We start from the raw sequence: 16,426 nt of genomic DNA on the forward strand, positions 1-16,426 counted from the left end.
CTATATATTAGGACTTAGGGACTCTGCCTGTTGTGATTTTGTCATATCGGGGGTCGCATGTGATATAATCTGAGAAGAATGCCCATTAGACTCTATCCATCATGCGAATCGGGGTAGACGAAGTCCATGTCTACCTAGTAGAGGCTGTAAAGCCCATTTTAGGTTCATCCAATTAACGGGCTGCCAATTATTGCACTTTGGATTGCCCCAGAGTAAGTCTCGAGCCGCCGAGCTGCGAACGTATAGGTCTCCAGCATCACTTCCTGGGATAATGAATACTTTCCTCTGCTTTTGCTCATCTCATTCATCAATATTATTCGTCTCATACCCAGTATCAAGAGCTGTTTCTGCTTTCGAAGGTATCTGATTAATAATCGGAAGTATGACTGCGGCCAGTGATGCCAAGCCGCCACTGGTTGACCCTTCCCCATACCCACCGGCATCTACCGTCTTATCCCGCAATCTCATCCGAGCAATCTCTCCAGAAAGCTACCAATATTCTTGGGCTGACCTCACTGCTCCCGCTGCTGCCTACACAAACAATGTCCCGCGCTTTGCTGCTGGGGCTACCTCACCCGTCATGATCCCACCCGAGTCCACGGAGTCTTCCATGGTCTCTTCTGCCGGTCCGACTTTGACCCACGATGACAGCGCGATTCCGGAAGATTTCGACATCCAGAGTCGGGCCAGCTCGCGAGATCCAGGGAGCGTCCAGACGACAGGAGACCTAGCTGCTGCACAGGATGGAGCCCACGATAGCCAGCGCGACGATCCGAAAGATGACCCCGCCCATAATTCCAACGACAACGGCCCCAACGGAAAACCTCCATGGAGGGAAATGAAAACCAAGGCTGGAAAGGAGCGGAAGCGTCTACCCTTGGCATGCATCGCGTGTCGGAGGAAGAAGATCCGGTGCTCGGGGGAGAAGCCCGCATGCAAGCATTGCTCGCGCTCTCGCATTCCATGTGTCTACAAGGTTACCACGAGGAAGGCGGCTCCTCGAACGGATTACATGGCGATGCTGGATAAGCGACTGAAGCGTATGGAGGATAGAGTCATCAAGACTATTCCGAAAGACGAGACGCGGGATATGGCCGCAATCGGTAGGTCTGTCGTCCGACCGCCTCAACCGGGTCAGGCATCCAAGACACAAAAGAAGCGATCGGCGGACGAGGCTTTTGCGGCGGAGATGGAAGAATGGGCCCACGAGGATCGGAGGTCACCACAAGATACATTCCCCATGCGTCGCGAGGGCAAGAGCAACGATGCAACGGGTCTTTTGACTGAAGGTGCCGAGTTTCTACCGTCGCTGGAGATTCAGGAACATCTGGCGGAGGTCTTCTTCGATTGTGTATACGGGCAGTCATACCTCCTGCTTCACAAGCCAAGCTTCATGCGGCGGCTGAAAGCGAGGACAGTTCCGCCCGTATTGATCCTGGCCGTTTGTGCCGTTTCGGCTCGATTTTCGACACACCCACAGCTCAGCTCAGATCCGCCTTTCCTCCGCGGAGAGAACTGGGCAAATCCCGCCGCTGCCATCGCGTTGAGCCGACATGATGAACCGAGTATAACCATCTTGATTGTTTTTCTACTATTGGGCCTTCACGAGTTCGGAACCTGCCATGGTGGGCGGAGCTGGTCTTTTGGTGGTCAGGCACTCCGCATGGCCTACGCTTTACAGCTTCACAGGGAGCTAGACTATGATCCTCTACTGAATCAGGGCGCAGGTAATGGTGCACAGCTGAGCTTCACGGATCGGGAAATCAGAAGACGTACCATGTGGGCTTGTTTCTTGATGGATCGCTACAACTCGTCTGGAAGTCAGCGTCCACCTATAGGAAACGAGAAATTCCTGCAGATCCAGCTTCCTATCAAGGAGTCTTCATTTCAATTGGAGATACCGGGGCCAACGGAGGACCTGGAAGGGAACATTCCGAACCCCGTTCCGGATGATGTCGGTCAATTGTCTAATGCCAAGGATAACATGGGCGTGTCAGCCTATATCATTCGAGCTGTCGTAATATGGGGTCGCATAGTCGATTATCTTAATCTTGGTGGGAAGAGAAAGGATGAGCATCCTCTATGGTCACCCGAGTCGGGTTATACGAAGTTGAAACGACAAATCGAAGACTTCTCTGCCACCCTGCCGAGTCATTTAGCCTTCACATTTGAGAATCTACAGATTCACGCTGCAGACAAGATCGCCAACCAGTTCCTCTTCCTCCATATCATCATTCACCAGAACATGTTGTTCTTGAATCAGTTCGCCATTCCGCTTTCACCTGGAGGGCGGCCTCCCAAGGATATGCCCAAATCGTTCCTCAGTAACGCCGGGCGGGCCGCTGTCGAGGCAGCACATCACATTTCTGTGTTAATAGACCGCGCATCGGCCTATCCTCTTACGGTGCCGTTTGCGGGATACTGTGCTTACTCGGCGAGTACGGTACACATCTGGGGCATTTTCTCGAAGAACGCACAACTGGAAGCTCGGTCGAAAGAAAACTTACGGCACACCTATCGGTACCTCAACAAGATGAAGAAGTATTGGGGGATGTTTCACTACATGGTTGAGAGTGCCAAAGATCGTTATCGGCAGTTCGCAGATGCGGCAATCAAGGGGACTGTCGTCACTCAGAACGGCAATCAGATCACCCCCATGTTCCAGTACGGCGACTGGTTCGATAAATATCCTCACGGCGTTTCAAGACTTCACTGGGAGGATCCTGACGCCAGGCAAAAAGACCGTGCCGATGACGGGGTGATGGGCCAAAAGCCCGACCTCCAAAGCGTGGAAGATTTCTTCGCAAGCCTATCTCCATCCGCACCACAGCACAGCACCCCGCGTAGGCCACATGCAAGAAGAGACAGCAAGAGTATTGCTCCTCCAGACCAGCCAACCCCTCCGCAACCGGTGGTCGACGTGAACATGAACACTGCTCCCGGGATGTTAGGAACATCTGGCACGGGATTCCCGCATCCGACGATGTACAATCAACAGGGCCGAACAATATCCTTGAGGCAAACGGGCTTCGACTTCAGCATTCCGGAAGATCAACTCCCGCAGTTGGATCGGCAGTTTGTTTATGGATCCTTTGGTGGATTTAACCCTTCCCCTGCCGCTTTTGCGACTGCCGATACCCCGGGAATCACTACTCCTGGTGGGGCAGAACCCCATACAAACCAGGACACATCTAGTGCGCTCTTCACCGGTCAAATGGACCCCAACGCCCCGTCCGGCACCGGAGAGTTCTATCAACCCAGTGCCTGGTTTTTACCTTTCAATCTCGACCCTGTCGGTGCAGGTGTTGGCCTTGATCCAAACCCTCCGGGCCCCGGTCCCAGTAGCGGAAATGCCACTGCAGACTTGTCCGCGTTTGGCGGTACTGGCATACCACTGGGAGGGTATGATCTGGGAATGACGGGAATGAACCAGCAGTGATGGGTATTCCTACCACTTTTCTTATTTCTCTTTGCGAGCGGTTCAGGTTGGGCGGATTCGGTGTCTGGGGAAAAAATGGGAGTTCACGACTTGTATATTCTCTATACGCTGAACTGTTTATGTAACTTAGTTGTATATCCCTGCTATATCGATCTACTGCTTTTTTTTTGTCTACCAAATTTCCCGCTCGAGATATTCTACTGCCTTTTTTTGTTGGATATCGATGGCGATTGTTTTCTGGTCAAACATGACTGCACGGCAAAAATTATAATGAGAAATTGATGAGGTGGCTCTGTCTTTGGGGACAAGAATACTATGGTCTGAATTGTTGCGATTGTACACAGTTACGTAGAAATGCAAAAAAAAATGAGTATATGCATCATCCGTGAATCGAACACGGGCCTCGTCGATGGCAACGACGAATTCTACCACTAGACCAATGATGCTAGTCATTGGTTATATATTCTAAATAACATAAGTACCTCTCTGGCCCATTCTTTGAGCTACAATATACCACTATTAAAATTCGGGGTTCAAGTGACGAGTCAAATTTTCTTTGAGAGGCCGTCCCGTGCTGTCATGCAATGATGTAACAGGGAGCACCATCGAATTTCATACGCGCCGATGAAATGGTGCTTCTATACCGAACTGAATCGAGATAAATACATATATCGAGATAAACCAGTCGGCAGCACCAACTAGACTCGTCATAGCACGAACCGGATATTCCAATGCATCGGGTCTTGAACAAGATATAGCAACAAACAACATCATAACCAAAGATTCCAGGACATGCTCATATCGTACCACAAAGACGGCTACCAAGAAAGATATCGAATAACATCATAAACCCTGAGGAAACAGAAGCAAAAACATCTCATTCATCAATCATCCCAGGTCTCGTCCAATTGGTCTATGAGACGATTCTCCGCGTCGACGTCGGAGGCATGGCTGTCTCGTCCTCGACGGCCGCCGATCGCCCCGATGAAGCCGCCGCTTGAACCATTTGTGCGGCTGTGTCCGAGGGTTGGGGATCGTCTGATACGGAATAGACGGCCGAGGGAGGAGAAGAGGATGATGAACATGTCCTATATGGGAGAGTGAGGCGATGCGTCAGCTTATTTTCAAGCAGGATAGCGTTTGCAAAAGAAGGTGATCAGTAATGACATGAAGTGATGCCACATGAATAGAGAGGACTATATAAACTATGGAATTGAACAAATCCAAGACTCATGCTCGATCTAGTTGAGTAGAGAACTACTGAAAGAAGGTATGGCAAATGGGAAAGAGCGCATCGCCTTCTCACTGCACCTGAGCTTCAGACCAGCCAAAGCAGAGGTCAATCCGTTCGGGAAATGGGCAACCTCGGACTACCAAACTCCTTATAGGAACCCAGGACGCCGCGTCTAGATCGAATGCGGGATGACCGGAAAGGTATCAAAGCCAAGACACTCACTTTTACAAAATCAAACATGCCCGCCCACAGACTATAGTTTGGACATTGTCTCCACCCTCTTTGGTGCATGACTGTCCGCTGATAGGCACAACCACCAACCAGGTACGCAGCGACGGCAATTAGGGCACTGAAGGATCACCAGCATTAGTGTTCTATCCAGCAAAGAGAAAATGGCATCCACTTACATCACCCCAAAAACACCCGCCGGCCCCAGGCCTTCACCGTTGGCGTGGCCAATGCTACCACAAGCGGCCGAGCTTCGAACCTCAAAGAAGTACGTACACTGGTCCATGGTGCCGACGAATGACGCAGTGGCCTGGTAGGAAAGGGCATCACGATCGCACAGAAAAGACATGATCGTAGACTTATTCCGCGAACTATGTCCGATCTGCTCGCCAGGACAAGGTGAGCCATGAGTGTAATTCAACACGAGCTTGCGGCCGCGGAAGAATGGTTCTGATGCTTGCTCTCTGTACAATACGATCAGCCGACGCATCCCTGCCCGGGCTGTATGGTTATCAAACCTACCCAATGGAGTATATCTTCCCTTCCTTCTCGTAATAGGCGCTGACATTCTTCCACCTGTCGCGCTCTACCCCCACCACATCCTTTATGTCTTCAACGACGGGTGCACAGATATTGAGTGTAAAGTTGGCATGATAGTCATGGCCCTTGGCATGCCAGCTTTCCTTTGGCGCGTTCTTGTTGCTTTTCTTGCCCGCCGAGGGATCCGGAAGAGATACCGAGATCGCATTCAGATCGTAGTAGAGGCCGGTGGTCGGAGAGCGTGCAACACAGGGAGAAAGACCCTCTTTCTTGCCCGTAGAATCAGAGGCAGCGCGGACTGATGTAATAGGAGCCGATAGAAGGAAAAGGAATCCCAGGAATGAGCCAGCCAGCGACTTCATCTTGAGGAGTCAATCCCCGTGGGACGGAACAAGCGATATCTCGGTGTTTCGATGAGAGAATGAGGATAGAGGAATTGTAAAAAGGAGCGTCTGAAACCGACAAGAGGCAAGGGAAAAAAGACGAGGCAAAAAAAGATTCAAAGAGAGACACAAGAGGTTGAATAGTTATGGAGAAGCTGCGTAAGATGGGCCAAACTGGCGTTTCGGTCGCAATTCTCCAACCTCCACGTGCGGAGAAGCTCCCATAAGCCATCCGATCCCGCCTTGAGGCTTAGACCACCAATCAAGGTTGCCTAAGTCTCAAAATTATTATTCATTATCCTAGGGATTGCAGCTAATTAATCCTACGAATAATATTGTCTCTAGCGGCCAAGACATTGAAGGCAGCCATCGGGTTCTGCTTATCCGGCCTCATACGTGGATAATCGGTACGGCGGACTGCTATCGATCGCTGATCTGCACTATCATAGTCACTAACTCTGGGGTTGTTCCTGAAATTTTATTTAAACCTCAAGTTCCCCTTGGATAGTCTCCGCGACGCAGAGGATCAATTGCCCGTTTTTAAATCTGCTCTTGACGTGAGTCGTCGTTGACAATGGCGTCAAAGAAATCCGAGAAGCCAAAAGTTCTCATTCAACCCGTTCCAGAGAAACGCGGTTATGAGTTTCAAGGGCCGTACGTTGAAATCCAATCATTGAAAGATTATGGACCTGTCAAGCTGATATACTGATTTTCAAAGTATTGGAGCTTTTGGAATCATCTTTGGCCTACCCTGTCTGATCTACGCGTTCACCTTCCTCTGCAACGATATCTCTGGTTGTCCTGCGCCGTCGCTTCTGCACCCATCGACATTGTCAATTGATAAGCTGAAAGAGGAGGTCGGCTGGCCGGAGGATGGAATCAAAGGTTTCTATGATACCCAGGTTACCCTGTGGGTTCTGGGCTATTATTTCCTTAGTTTGCTCATGCAGGTGTTCCTCCCTGGTACAGAAGTTGAAGGTACAGAGCTGGCTTGTGGAGGGAGACTCAAGTACAAATTCAACGGTAAAGACCTCCCGCTCCCTAGGACTTATGCTCGGTATGTTTCTGACGATTCGCAGCATTCCTATCGGCTGTCTTGATCCTGTCAGGTTGTGCGGCAGGCACGTACCTCTACGGCGCGGAGTTCGCACTGTGGACTTTCCTCTGGGATAACTATTTGCAGGTGATCACTGCGAATCTGATCATCTGCACTGTCATCGCGATCTTCGTTTACCTCAAAAGTTTCTCGGTTCCCGCTCCCGGTCAACTGAACCCCGAGCTCCGGCAACTGGCGCCTGGCGGGCACACAGGCAACGCCCTGTATGACTTCTTCATTGGCCGGGAGCTTAATCCCCGAATCAAGCTGCCCATTCCGTTGGTGAGCGAGACTGCGCGGACGATTGACATCAAGTCCTGGTGTGAGATGAGACCTGGCTTGCTTGGATGGATCATTCTGAATTTGTCAAATATCGCCCATCAATACCGCACATATGGCTACATCACCGATTCGATCGTCTTTACGACTGCGTTCCAGGGCTTCTACGTCCTGGATGGTCTCTACATGGAACCAGCTCTTCTGACGACCATGGACATCATCATGGACGGATTCGGTTTCATGCTCTCCTTTGGCGACTTGGTCTGGGTTCCATTCCTCTACAATTTCCAGACCAGATACCTCGCCGTCTATCCCTCTGAGCTCGGCCTGAGTGGGATTCTCATCGTATTTGCCGTCACAGCCGCGGGATATGCGATTTTCCGTGGAGCCAACAACCAGAAAAACCGCTTCCGCACTGATCCCAATGACCCTCGCGTGAAGCACCTCAAGTATATCGAAACGAAGACCGGCTCCAAGCTGCTCATTTCCGGCTGGTGGGGTTGCGCGCGTCACATTAACTACCTTGGCGACTGGATCATGGCTTGGTCCTACTCCCTCCCAACCGGCGTTGCAGGGTATGCCATAATTGAGAGTATTAGCCCGGCTTCCGGTGAGATGCAGAGACAGGCTGTCCAGACGCCGGAAGCTCGCGGCTGGGGAATGATTTTCACCTACTTTTACATCATCTACTTCGGTGTCCTGCTCCTTCACCGTGAGAGGCGTGATGAGGAGAAGTGCAAGCGGAAGTATGGTGCCGACTGGGACCGCTATACCTCTCTGGTACGCAGCAGAATCATCCCGGGCATATACTAGTGATGCCGCCTGCTCAAAATTTTGATTTCTCGCCTGCCAAGGCTGACTGAGATGGCGACGCCGTTTGTCTTTGGGACCATCGACCGTCGTATCTTGATGTAACATAATAATGTTTGATAAAAGTTTGTAATTATGGGCCGAGGATTTCCCAAGGGTTATTCTCTCCGGAAGGCGCCTTTCGACAGACCCTGCAATACCATTAGACAACTTCAAGTGCATGAATGTCCCTTGCATCTCATCACTCATAACGTTCGCCATGTGTATAATATTTGAAGAATCAATTCATCAGCGCTTGCGCTTCTTAGGGTCAATGAGAACGTCCAGTCCCCATTGTTCATCGCCTTCATTGGGTATCCATCCTTTCAAGGCCTCCTTGGCCTCTCGAGTGGCATTTCTCCGTGCTTTGATGGACGGCGTCAATGCCACTGGCGTCTTCTTAAACTGCTCGTACGTGGACGCTGCAATCAGTTGACAAAGCGTCCTATCCTGCAGAGACGGCCCCGCTTCTGGGACATTGCCTGCATGAAACCCAGTCTCCCCATCAACTACCTCCAGTGTACAACCCCCCGAGCATGATGACCGCACTATATCGCGAAGCAAGCCCCAGAGCTTCGCACGCGACAACGCAGAAGCACCCCGAGGCGTAACAGACGCCGCGCGATTCCCCTGCTTCACCCCGTTGATGATGGTCTCATACAAGCCCGTCCTCGAGCCCCGTAGCACCGGCAAGGACTTGGCGCCGTTGTCTGATGCAATGGGACACGGATGAGGGAGTGAGGGGGCGGCCACCCACACGGCCGATACATTACCCGGCTTACTTTTCCTCGGCGGTGTCGGTGTCTGCGTTGGCGTCGTAGCTTCTGCTGATGTGGGCTTCGGTTTCCGGAACGGCCAGACCGTCTCGATCAGGTCGTTTGGGACAGAGAGCACACTGAATGGTTGGAACCTGTATCCGTACTGTACTTCGCTATCGTCTCGCGCCGGCCAGAACCTACCATTCAACATCTTCATCCGCCCCGTGGCGCTGAAACACCGCTCGCAGCCAACCCGGCTTATCTCCTCTTCCGGGAGGATCAGGCCCTCGATATACGCATTTCGAGTTGGCGCAACGAGCAGACTCGCCTCGTACGATAGGAGAGACGACACCTGCCGCAGCGCAAGCTTGTCCGAGCACGACTTGCTGAGGGTTGCTTCGGCGTCCGCGCGCGCCGGCTTGCGCCGGACGATGCCGAGGCGGGAGAAGTAGCCCCGGCCATCTAGGAGTTCTGGGCCGGGCGACTCGGTGCGTTGGGGTTCTGGTGCGGCCTCCCAGGGTCTTGGGTCGTCTTGTGCGGCCATGCAGAGCTCCATGCTTGCGTCACCGCAGGGGGCGCAGGTGCAGTACATGTAGATTTTGATGTCGGGGTGGAGTTCAAAGGGGGGCCAGGCGGAGGTTGGTTCTGATTGCGCTGCGCAGGGCGTTTCGGCGGGTTCTCTGCGGCGGATGAAAGGTGAAGATGCCGCTCCTAATGGACTCGTCCAGCTTGATGATCTTGCAAGCTGTTCCTGAGCCAGCAGGCTGTGACATTCAGACAGGAGCCAGTAGTTGAATGCGCGGAGGGCCAAAATCTCCGCGTGCCAGTCATGGAGCACCAGGCCTCTGCCTTTGGATACCTGCGAGGCTGGAAGGCATTTTGCACCAGTACTATAGAGCAGTTAACGTCATCCTAAGCATATTGAGACTAAGGCCTGGATGCATACGTGACTGCTACACAGCTTAATTTCTCCGAGGCAGTATTTTTCCCTACTTAGATATCAGCCAAGCGAACCTCAGATATCAGAGAGAAGACGAGGGTTATACCTTTTACAACCACGATCCCGGACATGGGGATCCATTCTCTCGACCCATCAGGATAGATGGTGGGCTTGCTGCGAGCAGGCAGGCCATCAAAATGCGCATGCACCAGGGAGGCGATACGGAATGGCAGCGAAGACTCTGAAGCCAAACAATCCATCAAAGACCATTTCGCAACGAGTAACCGAAATCGATTTTCATCGACGATTTGTACCGCACTCACACTCACTGCATTTGCGATTCCACGCATATCACGTGACATATTTTGTCCATTTCCCCAACCGAAATTCCTTCTCATCTTCAACATACACGGACAACAACCCCCTCCCATCACAAAATCTACATCCTACAGAAGAATAAATAAAAATGGCCGACAAACTCCGCACCCTCCAAAACCTCGAAGCTCTGCAGGCCCGCCACGTCGGCACCGGCCACGCCGACACAACGAAGTACGAATGGGAATCCAACATCATCCGCGACAGTTATGCGTCGTATATCGGGCACGCGCCGCTGCTCTCGTACATGGCTCTTGGAATGGGCGAGCCGAAGGAGAAGGTGCGGGCTGCTATGATCGAGAAGATGGTTCGCGGGGCTGGGAATCCGCCCGAGGTTGGTCTTGTTCCCTGTGCTTGTTGAGCGTGTTTGGCTGATGTGAGGCTTAGACGCAGGAATAACGAGGCTTCTGGTATATGGGCTGCGGACGGGACTGGCGATGTTGCGTCCCTGAATTTTGGGTAGCTCGAATTGCACGGAGACGAGGTCCGTGTACGGTTATTCGCGCCTGATGGGTCCAACTGCGGTCTGATTTCGTGGTCGAAGAAGGATTCTCCGGAACAGTGCAGGCAATGAGCCGGGGTCAATCGAATTGTGCGGCTGTCATAGGTCTATGGTGACCTCTGAATTCGGAGCTTGCTATGTGCGGTCAGACAAGAGCCGGCGTTCCACGAGAAGTGCGAGAGATTGATATGGTTGAGATTTCATGGAATATGTGTATTGACACAGGATACTCTTTGATACCCGGTGCATGGCGTTATTTGGGAACTGTCATTGCGGACAGTTTTCATCGTGAACAGTTCTTCTGTTGTACCTACAACAGCTTAATCAGGACATACAATTTGATGATTTTGCCCTATCATTTACATACATCGATAGTCACAGTACTGAAACGTCGACAGATCCACCCAATGCACAAGTTAGCTACAGAACGGCAAGACATACGACCATATCCTATTGACCCTCTCCACCACCCTGGCGTGCCGCCAACCTGGTATTCTCGGCCTGCAGCGACGCAATCAGGTCTAGCCATTTCTGCCTCTCTGACCGCAGCCGCTCGACCTCCTTTTTCAGCGTATCCACCTCCCGCCGTAGAGCATCCGTGTCCGCCCTAGACCGCGACTTCTCCTCGCGGTCGGCGTTCTTGCGCTGCTGCGCTTCTATTTTCGAGGCTTCTTTGAGCTGGTTCTTTTCGATCTTTCCGAGCTGCTTGAGGAGTTTCGATTCCTGCTGGAATAAGCCGGATGCGACCTTGTGCAAGTGCGCTGTTTCGATGTTAGTCTTATGCTTATGGTGGCTGTTGTTTGATGAAGGAGCGCCTTCAACCGCGCCCTGCTGTAGATCGGTACTGGCAATGCTGCTGCTGGCTTGATCACTTACGCCAGAATCGCCAACAGCAGCAGCTCGGGCCTTCTTGGTATCCACCTCGGGGGAAGAACCGAGTTGGAGTGTTTGGATCTCGTTCCTGATGGTCTCCAGTTGAGCTTCGACCTCGCGTTTCCGCTGTGCCAGCTTGGCGAGTTGCTTCTCGTGGGAGGAAAGCTTGCCCTTTTTGTTCATCTTGATCACTTCCACCGGAGAGATGTTTTCGTGGGCGAGTTCCGAGAGCGGAGTCGTAGGCACCGAGTTGGTCGCTACCGGCAGCGAGGTTTGCGACGCAGCATCGGCAGCGTTGGTAGTGGCATCTTTTTCGAGGCCTTCTGTGCCACCATTGCTATTCGCAGCGCCAACGTTCGATGGGGGATCTTTATCACTGGGTCCGTCGGTATCTTCAGAGGAACTGTATTGGGCTGAGGATTCGCGCGTATGGTGTGGTAGATAGTCTAGGACTGCCCGTGGCGCATACCGCTCCAGCCCTGCGTTGAGAAGATATGCGAAACTTGCAATCAGGCCATGATGTTCCTCTTCTTCATATTCCGTGTAGTCCGAGTCGGTACTAACTTGCGCGTCGCCGTCCACCGACGACCTTTCCATCGTTTTCTCTGAAGACTCTCGTCCATGGCCGTCGCGCTCGTCCTTGTCTGGCGTGGTCGTGTCGCGGCAAGCCCAATCGATAAACTTGATGGCGTCGGTGCAGATACTCTTGGGAGTCCCCTTCTCCACCATCCAACGAGGGATATTGCCACCTGGATCGCTCCTGGTCACCATTATCCACTCCACTGGCCATGGATCTTCTTCATCATTCCGGTCAAGGTCATCATTATGCTTGGCTGTCTCCTCATCGCGTTTCTCCAGAACCGCCGACTCCATCTTTCCTCGCGTACGACCGACTTTGTCGTCAACAGCCCCTTTCTGCCCAGCTGGATCCGCAGAGGCACCTTGTCGAAGCAGATTGTCCTCGCTCCTGGCCGGCGAAACGGCCGTTCCATGCGGCACGTCCTGCACTGAAGGCTTGTCGACCGGAATTTCCCGGATAAACTCCACGGACTCATACTGACCCCGAATATACCCCTGCCTCGGCGGCGCATCCGGATGCTCACAGGGCTTGGACACCATCATCCAATTGCGGCCGCGTCGCCGAGCCTCCGCGCCAGCACCAGCAGCCTCGCTGCCCCCATTCACCTCCGTCTCCCAGTTAATAATAAGCGTCACGAAATCCCGCGGTGTAGTCGGCTTCGGAAACTGCGCAGAGACATGATACACATTCACAGTGCCCAGAACCCTCTCCCCGTCCTCGTCCTTCACCGTCACGCGCTCAATCAGCCGCTCCGCCCCGATCCCCCGAACCGCCTGGTCCGCGACCCGCCCCTTCCGTACCCGCGCCTGGTTCGCCTCAAGCGTCTCGTCCATCTCGCTCGCCAGCTTACTCTTCCACCTCGAGAAGGGAAGCCCCTCGTGCACGCTCCGGCGACCAAACCAGTGGCCCTTGCCATCGCCGCCTTGCACTTTGTAGACGGGGATCTCGAGCGGGTTCTCCTTGGAACTGGTGATCTTAATGGGCTTGCCCCATTCGCGCTGGAGGGATGCGATTTTGGGATCTGTGGAGCCTGTGCGGGCGGGGGAGGGGGTGATGCGCGATGCGGCGAGGGAGCTGGACTCGAAGGCGTAGCGGGTTTGTTTGTGGGAGGGGGCGGTCTCGGGTACAGAGTCGACGATCAGGCGCGCTTTGGAGGAGATGTCGTTGATGTAGTCTCGTAGTTTGGCGGGGTCGGTAGGAATGCTGTCCCATGTTGTGGGGGAGAGGCATTGCAATGCTTCTTGTAAGGATGCCATTGATGACGAACTGGAATGATCACGTCTTTGGGCGCTATTTTCGTTGATATATCTCACGGTTTTCCGTGTACATAGGCCGTCTACTCAAAGGAATGACTGGATAAATCTGACAGCTTTTTCTCTTCTAGTTCAGTCTGCATCAGCACTCCTTGCTATTTCACTTTGGAGTCGACAGAACGTACGGAGTATGTGCGAATATATCATAGTCATGTACAAGAATCAGGGCGTCGAAGGCACCAGGACATCAATGCCCCATTGTATGCCTTATGAATGATGCAATCCAGTAAAAGACCAAGGATAATCTTCTCCGGCAGATCTCCAACGTCTCTGTGGAGTTGAGTTGCCAGTATACGGGAGAGTCAGGCCTTGATCTGGTCCACTGGATGGGGCTGACGTCATGTGTGTCTTGCTTGTTAGATACTGCGCACGGTTCGCAGCTTCACAACGCACCCGCGAAAACCGCCCGCTGTCGGCCTCTTATATCAAAGGGCTTCAGGAGTATGATGTTATTATATGAGTATCGCTGCGATCTACCGGATGATAAAATCAGAGACTACTTCTTCAGTCAGTCGAGGTTCGCCCCTCGCGTGCAGTTTGCCACTATTCGACATGGATTGTTCAAGATTAGAGGTTTCTCAATTTAGATACATCTTGCGCAAGTACTTCAATGCATGCGAAGAAAGAATGATGATATTCCCAGGGGGAAAGAGAGAAGATAAGCAGAGGGTTCCAGCCCCTTTCTCAGACACTCAATAGAAGTGAATGACTATGCCAGCATCCGATTCTCGACATCGTCCACATGTTCCATCCAGTGGAAACGGAATGATGGACCGAGCGCATCCAGGTAATATTATAAACCCAGCCTGGATGGTAGGGGATGAACCTACCATGCGACACACAGGGGACAGGGGACTACCGGACGAAAGAGCCCCACTGACTTCAAGGGGGCTGATCTTCGACGAGGTCACAGACCAGCGTGTACTTAGCCCTGATTAGAATATCTGCCGCAGGCGGACTTTCCGATCCTTGGTGATCAATGCAGCGTCTTTCGACCGTTTGTACCCCTATCGCCTGTGGACGACAAATCCGCTAGCACAACACATGCCAGATGTGATGTGCAAGCAGCGCTGCAGAGCATCCTTTCCCAGCCCACGTTTGTGGACTTCATTCTGGTATCCCGTACCAAAAAAGGGAGGATGTCAGCAGGACAATGGAAAGCAGAAATAAAGCCGAATCCAGTCAAGCATCGTCATGCGCTTCCACCGTACCTGTTGATAATGCAGCGAGGAAGGAAATACAAACGAGGGTGAACATTTCATCCAAATGATATCCCAAGCCGTGAGGCATACCAGGTCTTCATGACATATAATGCGGGATGTAGCATGAAAAAGGAGCAAAACAAATAGCCGACCCGCCGCTTCTCGATGCAATGAACTAAAAGATAAGAACGCTGAAAGTGCTGGCTAAAGAAGAAACGAGAAAAAAACCGAAGTGTGACTGTAGTTATGGATTTTTCAAGAGAAGGAGACAGGAGGCGCAAAGCAAAAACGAGGTGGAGTATCATGGTTCTTCGTCGCAAAGTCGAGAGTGTGAACGCCGTCAATGATGCCAATTAGTCTGATGTGGGTATCCGTAGGGAAGTAGCCCGTGTTGTCGTTGGGACTGTATGCTGCCGGTATAGGTTGTAGAGGAGTCTCGGTGACTTTGCTGGTCGGTACCCCGGGATCTAATCCAAAGACACATGAAAGTCAGGCAGATCGTCAACATCAAGATGTCTGTGGTGCCATGGACCCTTTACATCGTCATCAGCGCAAAATCCTGGTATCGACCGCCCCAGCCAAACCCTGTCACACTCGCGGCAGTGCCGCAAGGCTGCACCAACATACTCGGTAGTGGAAGAGCAGCGATAGCGACAGTAGTCGCAGCGGCGCTGTAATACGGGTCCGAGTCGTACGGCGAGGTGGTGAAGGGCTGACTGTAGGATGACGTTGAGGAAGGATAGTGCGTCTCATCGAGACCACTGAGACTGGCCCACAAATTCGGATTAGAATCCCCTGTGCTGGCCGTGGTTGGGCTGGATGGTAGTACTTTCCAGGCGTCCATAGACGCGGGTTGCTGCATCGGAGGTTGCCACCATGTCTCCATCCCAACTGAGCTGGGGAGGATAGGAGTGGAACGAAGGACATCCACCACCCGAGGAGGTGGGGGACGCAATGGGACAAAGAGGCTCTCGATCGCCGCTTTAGCCTCGTCACTTCTTCCCCCGAGCAATTCACCTGCACCGTCCTCCTCGAGCCCTTCAAGGGCCTGAACATTGGTGCGATAGACGAATCTGTTAGCAGCCTGAACAAACTCCTCCTGTAGCTTCTTCAGCTGATGTCTCTTCTCGCTCCATTCCCATGTGCTGGCGGCAGCATCCACAGAGTAGACGTCTTGGTGGAACTCCACCAGAGCCTCGATGGTCTCCGGGGTTAGCTTGAAGGCAATCTCGTTCTGAGAGACCATGTCGACGTGCACAACATATGCTTCGATGTGGATCATCTGGTAGTTGAAGATCGCTTCCACGAGAGGGTTCTCATCCTTTCGGAGCTCCGAGTCTGGTGCTTTTGGGAACATTATGGAGCACAGAGTCCAGATAGCATGCGGCGAGGACAAAGTCTCCGTCAGACATCTTGTATGCTGTGTGACATTGTTCAGTGGTCTCTTGACACGGTTGACTCGTTTCAAGGTCGCCGTCAACCAGGGCTCGATCTTGGTATTCAAGACCACATTGGGCGAGGACCGCGGCGCAAATGCTGCGGCCGAGGAGGGAAGTAAGACTGTTGGCATTATGGACGACTCTCACGTAAGAGACGAGGGTAGATGGGTGATACTCCGGACGTTCGGCAATGGTGTTTGTCATATATTTGAAGATGCAAAAGAATGGAAGAGAGGAGACGTTAGATACGATATTGAGAAAGAAGAAGAAGAAATAATCATAAAGGCGACATTCGCCCACAGCAAGCGACCTTTTTACCCAACACAATCCGTCTGTGAAGTCCAATCTCACAGAGGCCACAAACAGAGAGGGTTACCGTAGCAGACGGGGAGTAGA

At 52.4% G+C, this 16,426-nt stretch overlaps 7 protein-coding genes across 7 annotated transcripts; 3 read left to right on the forward strand and 4 right to left on the reverse strand.

Annotated features, from left to right (window-relative positions):
* Window positions 1-382: 382 nt before the first annotated feature.
* CDV56_106638 (putative C6 transcription factor) lies at window positions 383-3,439 on the forward strand (the record flags this gene model as incomplete). The annotated part of the gene is made up of 1 exon (XM_026760257.1): window positions 383-3,439. One exon carries the CDS (start codon window positions 383-385, stop codon window positions 3,437-3,439), a length of 3,057 nt encoding a protein of 1,018 aa, XP_026615835.1.
* An 884-nt stretch (window positions 3,440-4,323) lies between these two features.
* On the reverse strand, window positions 4,324-5,803 carry CDV56_106852 (putative vacuolar sorting receptor (Mrl1); the record flags this gene model as incomplete). Its single annotated transcript, XM_026760471.1, has 4 exons — window positions 4,324-4,527; window positions 4,896-5,022; window positions 5,081-5,365; window positions 5,424-5,803. The coding sequence occupies 4 exons, from the start codon at window positions 5,801-5,803 to the stop codon at window positions 4,324-4,326; spliced, it is 996 nt and encodes a 331-aa protein (XP_026615836.1).
* A 595-nt stretch (window positions 5,804-6,398) lies between these two features.
* On the forward strand, window positions 6,399-8,012 carry erg24B (c-14 sterol reductase; the record flags this gene model as incomplete). Its single annotated transcript, XM_026760585.1, has 3 exons — window positions 6,399-6,478; window positions 6,543-6,847; window positions 6,904-8,012. The coding sequence occupies 3 exons, from the start codon at window positions 6,399-6,401 to the stop codon at window positions 8,010-8,012; spliced, it is 1,494 nt and encodes a 497-aa protein (XP_026615837.1).
* Window positions 8,013-8,297: 285 nt separating this feature from the next.
* On the reverse strand, window positions 8,298-10,006 carry CDV56_107056 (tRNA-specific adenosine deaminase; the record flags this gene model as incomplete). Its single annotated transcript, XM_026760675.1, has 3 exons — window positions 8,298-9,696; window positions 9,753-9,795; window positions 9,853-10,006. The coding sequence occupies 3 exons, from the start codon at window positions 10,004-10,006 to the stop codon at window positions 8,298-8,300; spliced, it is 1,596 nt and encodes a 531-aa protein (XP_026615838.1).
* Window positions 10,007-10,212: 206 nt separating this feature from the next.
* Window positions 10,213-10,520, forward strand: CDV56_107142 (splicing factor 3B subunit 5 family protein; the record flags this gene model as incomplete). The annotated part of the gene is made up of 2 exons (XM_026760761.1): window positions 10,213-10,455; window positions 10,509-10,520. 2 exons carry the CDS (start codon window positions 10,213-10,215, stop codon window positions 10,518-10,520), a joined length of 255 nt encoding a protein of 84 aa, XP_026615839.1.
* A 553-nt stretch (window positions 10,521-11,073) lies between these two features.
* On the reverse strand, window positions 11,074-13,332 carry CDV56_107187 (uncharacterized protein; the record flags this gene model as incomplete). The annotated part of the gene is made up of 1 exon (XM_026760806.1): window positions 11,074-13,332. The coding sequence occupies one exon, from the start codon at window positions 13,330-13,332 to the stop codon at window positions 11,074-11,076; it is 2,259 nt and encodes a 752-aa protein (XP_026615840.1).
* A 1,794-nt stretch (window positions 13,333-15,126) lies between these two features.
* CDV56_107381 (uncharacterized protein) lies at window positions 15,127-16,161 on the reverse strand (the record flags this gene model as incomplete). Its single annotated transcript, XM_026761000.1, has 1 exon — window positions 15,127-16,161. One exon carries the CDS (start codon window positions 16,159-16,161, stop codon window positions 15,127-15,129), a length of 1,035 nt encoding a protein of 344 aa, XP_026615841.1.
* Between the last annotated feature and the right edge of the window lie 265 nt (window positions 16,162-16,426).

Source organism: Aspergillus thermomutatus, assembly GCF_002237265.1.
Source record: "Aspergillus thermomutatus strain HMR AF 39 chromosome Unknown NODE_56, whole genome shotgun sequence".
Classification (NCBI taxonomy): domain Eukaryota; kingdom Fungi; phylum Ascomycota; class Eurotiomycetes; order Eurotiales; family Aspergillaceae; genus Aspergillus; species Aspergillus thermomutatus.